Source organism: Phaethon lepturus, unplaced genomic scaffold (assembly GCF_000687285.1).
Source record: "Phaethon lepturus isolate BGI_N335 unplaced genomic scaffold, ASM68728v1 scaffold16680, whole genome shotgun sequence".
NCBI classification, from domain to species: Eukaryota; Metazoa; Chordata; class Aves; order Phaethontiformes; family Phaethontidae; genus Phaethon; species Phaethon lepturus.
Window position 1 is genome coordinate 13,659 of NW_010512750.1, and position 6,766 is coordinate 20,424.

The following is a 6,766-nucleotide window of genomic DNA, read 5'->3' on the forward strand; positions in this document are numbered from 1 at the left end:
CCCCCCCAGGTTTACGTTTCTATCATGTCAGGCCAACAGAATTACATCCCTTGTAAGCAAATAAACACTTGCCGTGTGTTAAATATACCTGAGCTTTTTTTTTTCCTCTTTTTTGTCCTAGCAATGCATCGTGACTCTTGTCCGCTGGACTGCAAGGTTTATGTGGGTAACCTTGGAAACAATGGCAACAAAACTGAATTAGAGCGAGCTTTTGGCTACTATGGACCACTGCGGAGTGTATGGGTGGCGAGAAATCCTCCTGGTTTTGCCTTTGTTGAATTTGAAGATCCACGGGATGCAGCTGATGCAGTAAGAGAACTAGATGGAAGGTAAAATGTGCTGCTTGCGTATTTGGCTTGCCTGGTGAAAATAAGAGAAATTGTGGGTAGTGATACAGTTAAAATTGGGAAGTTTCAACTGGCAAAACCCAGGACTTGGCACATGTGTTATGCAATATTTATTTGTATGGTGGTATAAAGGTAATCTTTCTTAATAGTACAGGAATAGCATCGGGACAGTTAATTTTACATTTTGGAGTTGGACTTCCAAAGTAGAAGTGACTTGGTGCTCTTGGTGCACATTCGTTAAATTCAAGGGAGTGTTACGATAAAGAGGCAAAACTGATCAGGGAGATGCCTTGGTTACTTCTCTTCCTGCTTTAATAACATGGCAAGCTTTCAGAAGTGGCCAAGCCTTTTGTCTGTCATGCTGCAGCCTACTTTTTTTAGGCTCCGAGTACTGTGTACTCTTACTAATGTGTATACACGGAATGTTTTTCTACTTGTTGTCTCTTCCCTCTCTTGATTCTGTAGGTCTTCTGCATTCATACTTCTCTCTGGAAATGCTAACTGATGTCAATCTCTCTTCCCAGAACCCTCTGTGGGTGTCGTGTCAGAGTGGAGCTCTCCAATGGTGAGAAACGGAGTCGGAACCGTGGTCCACCTCCATCCTGGGGCAGGCGTCCTCGAGACGACTACCGCAGAAGAAGTCCTCCTCCTCGTCGCAGGTACCCTAGGTTGAAGTACACTCATAGAGCTGTTGGCACTGTTACCACTTAGCATCCTAGAAGCAGGCTTTTTAAAAGCATGTTGATGGATAACATTCATCTATCTGATCACCATTTGGAGATGGCAAATGCTAAAAAAAAAAACCCCAAACCCCCACAAAATCGAGGTGAACTTAAGTTGTGTTGAATGTTGGCTTTTATCCTTAGGTCACTGTGCAAGTTGGTAGTCAGCGCCCTCTATCCTGGACTTGTCCTCGTTCCTCCTAAAATCTGCTCATCTTCTAGTCACACTTTCCCTTTCTTCCCCATACTTCAACTTAGGCTGTTCCTTTCCTTTATTCCATAATGGCAAAACATGACATACAACAGCTTAGCATTTCCATACAGATGTTTCTCCGCTTTGTTTGCACAATTTAAATACTTTCCAAGTAGGCAACTGTTTAATAATAGTTTGAGTAACAGTTGCTTTAAACATCTAGAATCTTTACACTTTAGTGTCAGTTTGGAATTAAAACATCGTGTGACGATCCTGTCACTTGAGGTTTGCATACCCAGCTTTAAAATATAGAAAGGTTTTTGGTAACTGACACGTTCTTGCACCCAGACTAGTTTGTCTGGCAGTTTAAGTCTGCAGCGTGGTTTTTGCAGGACTGAATTTACCTGTTGCAGGTGAGTGAAGTCCTCACAAGTCAGGGTTTCAAGCTTACCCTTTTGCTGTTGAAAAATAACACATTAGGAGTATTTGTTAGCTAATAGATGGTTGTACTGATGGCTTGTTTTTCATTTTTTTTATGCTTTTTGGTCCATCTATTAATAAAAATGAACCCGTTACAGAGTCACCATCATGTCTCTTCTCACCACCCTCTGAGTCTGCATTAGCCAGTCAACTAGCCCTTTCAGCGTCATGTGACCAGCGCGCCCCATTCAGCTTGGCTGGTGTCGTTTCACATGACCCAGGCATGGCCAGTCGTCAGGTTGCACCGCCCTTTGGTTCCCGAGCATGCTGTTTTCTCTCAGCCTTCTCTCCAACCTTAACCAAATCGGCAGCAGCCACCTCGACCGCCCACACATTCCCGGCCAATCAGCTCAGCTGTTTATTTACCAAATGTCTTCACAACAACTACAGCAGCAGCCTTCGGCTAACAAAAAAGCAGGAAAAATCCACAACACCCCCTTCGCCAACCAACTAAATACAACGCAACATCTGGCAAAACCTTTTCAGCAAATTCTTCTTGGCAGTCAGTCCGGCAGCCTCACCTCACCATTTCTAGCTTGTTGAAACCAAAAACTAGTAAGTTTTTCCTGCTTATACAGTTTACTGCTGGTTAAAATAAGGAGTAAGCGGCTTATAAGTAATTACTTTTCTCAATCAAAGGCTGGCTGTGCATAATTGAGTGGTAACGTACATATGTTGCTTGAGAAAACTTTTAAGGGTGATACGGAAGCTCTTACACTGTGAATAACGTAAAAAACAGTATATTTGCATGTGAGATGCCAAACTAAAATTTTTAATAAAGCTCTAACAAACTTAGCTTTTCCTTGCCAGAAAAATCCTATCACCTTTAAATGGTTTTACTAACAGTTTTCAAAACTTAAAACAATTACTTTTTGGGATGAACTGGGCCGAGCTAAGGTTATTTTTTTTCTAATTTTTTATTTTTTAAGAAAATAGTCTAAACACACTCTATGGCATTAAAAATTACAATCACAAATATGCAGTTCTAATGTAGCACTTAATGGCATTATCAATATTGACACTGAGCGCATTTTCACTTTTTTCCACTTGGTATCTCTTAAGTCTTGTCATGGACCTTTTTGGCTTGCATGGGTTCCAAAACATTTGGTCTGTGCTATTTTTTTTATATTTTTTTGGAACCACTTGTGGGACTTTGGTGTGATGTTCTGGGCAGTGTATTTAGTTGAAATGGAAAGTGTTGCATTGGACAATTCTGCTATGAAGCATTCTTAGTTAAAGTGAATTCGTGGTTGGAAACGTGCTGTTCACACTGAGCTTTGTTTTACTGCCTAATCTTTCCATGCCTTTTACTGGATGATGGATGCCAGTTATTCTTGGCACGTTCCTTGGGCCCAACAGTGAGTTTGACAAGTTGGGAAATGCCTCACCCCGTTAAAGCTGAAAGAATTGATAAAAAGCCTCACATTTCTTTCTGGTTCTAGATCACCGCGAAGGAGAAGCTTTTCTCGCAGCCGCAGCAGGTAAGCACCAGTTAATTATAGCCTGGACCGCTTTGTCCAGGAGGTTGAAAAAGAAACAAAGCGGAACAGCTTAATGTTCGGTTGCATGCATTAATAGACTCCGGGGCCGGCATTGTAACTCAGTAAAAGAGAGAAGCGGGTTTGCTTCTGTCGTATTGCTTGCCTGGAGTTAATGTATTTACACAGCTATTTGAGATTCCAGGGTTATCAGTTGAAGGATATTAAGACTGGAAGTAATTGGCTTTTCTGTTCTGCAGCTGCCCAAGGTTCCTGCCTGTTTTTCAAAGTTGCAGCGTTAATGTGCTACTTCACTCCTGATGCTGAGAGCCACAAGTACAGATGCTAAATGCAGTGCGTGTGTTCTGCTGTCGCATAGCGCAGAGTGTTAGGTAGTAAAGACACGGTGGTGTAATGCTGTTTCCTGTTAGGGTCTCTGAAGCTTCCAGAGTTCAGATCTTTTTTTTTAGGTTGTTGTAGCGTAGCATGCTGCATTACTGTAAGTAGCTGTGGACATGCTGTGTTAGTGGAGGCACGGTCATTTGCGGTCTGACTCTGAAGAGATTAAACTGGTGCAAAGCAGTAGATGCCTATTTACAACACAACTTGAGCTGTGTTGTATGGCTCAAGCTGATTACCTTACCTGAAGGAAGGGCTAATACTGTAATCTTTAACAGGTTTCCCCTGGTTGTATAGTTGAAAACCTTAACTTCTTGAAGGGAAGGTCTTCAGATAGCTTTGTAACCTAAGTAGTTCAGCTTTGCTTGGACACTATAATCATATTGCTTTGTAATATTTTAACAGGTCCCTCTCCAGAGACAGAAGAAGAGAGAGATCGCTCTCACGGGAGAGGAATCACAAGCCTTCTCGTTCCTTTTCCAGGTCTCGCAGGTAGGATGAGTCTTGGAGTGGTTATGCATTTTGAGTAAATCTGTAAAAACGATTGTTTCCATGTCTTGGTAATGCTGAAGTAGCCTGTGGTGGAGAATCATCTTGATTCTCAGTCTTGACGTTCTCTAGCTTGAAGAATTAATTAGTTTTATTAAATGAACAGTATTAAAATGCTTAAATGTCATCTGCTGGGGGGGTGGGGTTTTAAGCAAAATCTGCTCTTTACGCTGGGATACTAACATGTCTTTCCTTCTTCAGTCGCTCCAGGTCAAATGAGAGGAAATAGTACTATGAGAAGGAGCTGTGTACAGGAAGTCATTAGATCTGAGGACAGGAGGAGTATGTACAGAACATTGTTTTGTTTTGAAACTTCATAAAGCTTGGTGCATTTTTAAAATGTTTTAGCTGTTGAACTTGCTTTGTTCCTTGTATCTTGTAACAGGTGGCAAATGTAAAGATGTGAATCTGTATATGGTTCTGAGCAGATCATATGATTTGTAATATTAATCACTTTACAATGTACCATTATACATAATGTTTTGTTTGTGTTGAATGGTAAGCAGTTTGTCTTGCATAGATAGAAGAATGCTTTTGATCTTGACATGCTGGGGTATGTTTTGCTGGGATTCAGCTTTTGGAAAGAAGCACGCAATGAATAGGAGTTCATTGTGGAAGCGTGGCCATGAACGGTGTTCGTCTGTGCAGAACAAGACGTAGATGCTTCATAGTACAGTTCTCGGAAACAGTCAGGAACATCAAGCCTGTGACACGTGAAGGGAACGACTGAGCTGCTGTTTTATCCAGAACTCCAGTTCTGACTTCCATTGCCTGGAACCGAGCTACTTTATATTATGTGAAATATAATTTTTAGCTGTAGGGCCAGTTAATTTTGTACTTCATGTGACTAGAGTACTTAAATAGATGATTGATTGACCATCTATTCCAGAATAGACCAAATACAGCAGAACTGACAACTGGAGTTGATGTGTTTAGTGTGTAATGGTACATTGTACAAGTTATGAATTAAACATTTCTTTACTGTACAAGAATTTTCATGTCACTTGTAAAATGTCTTTTGTGAGATCCTTGGGATTAAAGTTTTGGTTACAACTTGTTGTTTACTATTTAACTTGAGTACCTGCTATATACGTTCGCGTTGCAGAACATGCACTTGGGTCTTGTGGTGCAGCATGGTTCAGATTAAGTGTGCTCCGCAGTGTGCAGTAAGATGATGCCCGCCACATCTTGCTGTAACACCTGTAAACTTCACATGCGGCTGTAAAGTGCAGGTCACCACTTGCCCCTGTGCTCCATGCTGTCGCTGGCATCGAATACCAGCGTTATACATGCTGCCTAGGTGAGCTTAGTAGAAGGTGCTAGCTTGGCTTCTTGCCTAAGGGTGAGCTTACTCAGAAAACTAGCTGGAAGTTCAAAGCTTCACATTTTTTTTGCATCCTGGATGTGAGTTGATAGCATTTAAGGTATTCTTCATAGCTCTGTTTCGAAATGGCTGGGCTGTGAACTGGAGCTTTGTGTGAAGATGGCACTGAGAGTGTAAAACCATGGCAGGGCTCAGGTGCAATTAGAGCTCCCGAAGTGCTGGAGGGCTCTGTTTTTACCCCCTGTATCTGAGAGCAGATGAGCTACATCAGCTTCAGTTGTGTGTTTAGATTAAGTCCATCATACTGAACAGTCTTGTGGTTTAATTTCCTTCATTAGTGGTATCCAGGCAGGAATGAGACTATGGCAAATGCATAACGAGAAGAAATTCTGCTGCTTCACGGGCTGCCTGAAAGGAGTGTGGACAGGAGCTCATCAGTCAACAGCTGGGGCAGAGGTGTAGTGTCTTGGTTTATCTACTTTTTTTTTTATACTAAGTGCTATTTATGGTTGGACTCGATCTTACAAGGGCTTTTCCCAACCAAGATGATGCTGTGATTCTCTCAACTAGCAGTTCAACAGCCCCTGGCGTGGCTGTAACCAACCTGGTGGTGGCTGAAAAGCAGGAAGGCGGCAGGTGGTGCAAAAGCCTCGTGCTGCCCTAAATGATCTTAAACTGGGAGCGCAGGGACTTAAAAAACACAGTAAAATGCACCAGCTTTTTTCCCTGAGTGTGCTGAGGGATTTGGGAAGTGTTGGGCTCTCAGTCAAGGCAGAGCTCCAAGGCCGCTGGGTGCGGCGGTGGCTGCCATGCACCCTCACGGTTCCCCGGCAGAGGTCGGGGTGTCCTCGTCAGCCAGAGCAGGGCTCCTCCTGCTGTTTCCCACCCAGGTTTGGTGTCAAAACGTTGACAGACCAACTCCTCTGGGGATGTTTGTGTTGGGTGAAAGGCAGCCAAGGGCTGAGATGATATCATGCACCGCACACAGCTGTGTTCCTTTTTTAATACGTGCTTCTAGCAGGGTTTGATTTGTGGAAGGATTGCAGCTCCTGTTGCCCAGGAGCCCCGCCTCTGCTGGCACGTCGGTTCCTCTTGTGGTTACGCGGCGGGGGACGAGTACCCTTCAGCAGTTCCAGCTACTGAGGGGAAAGGAGGGAAAGAAATGTGCAGCGCTAGAGAGGGTGTGCGCTGCGGGAAAGCGGGTTGTGGTTTTCGTGCACAAGGGAGTCTGCAGAACTGGGAATATTTAGCAGTTTCAGGTTTCTGACATCATA

The 6,766-nt window shown here is 43.1% G+C and overlaps 1 protein-coding gene across 1 annotated transcript in view; it reads left to right on the forward strand.

Moving 5' to 3' along the window:
- SRSF3 (serine/arginine-rich splicing factor 3) overlaps nucleotides 1-5,226 on the forward strand; it is a 6,124-nt gene extending 898 nt beyond the window's left edge. Inside the window, exons 2-6 of the mRNA XM_010288070.1 lie at nucleotides 122-329; nucleotides 872-1,006; nucleotides 3,185-3,223; nucleotides 4,025-4,111; nucleotides 4,370-5,226. Coding sequence (XP_010286372.1) covers nucleotides 124-329; nucleotides 872-1,006; nucleotides 3,185-3,223; nucleotides 4,025-4,111; nucleotides 4,370-4,397 — 495 coding nt within the window. The 5' untranslated portion in view covers nucleotides 122-123 and the 3' untranslated portion in view covers nucleotides 4,398-5,226. The remainder of the gene's footprint in view (nucleotides 1-121; nucleotides 330-871; nucleotides 1,007-3,184; nucleotides 3,224-4,024; nucleotides 4,112-4,369) is intronic.
- Nucleotides 5,227-6,766: the final 1,540 nt, after the last annotated feature.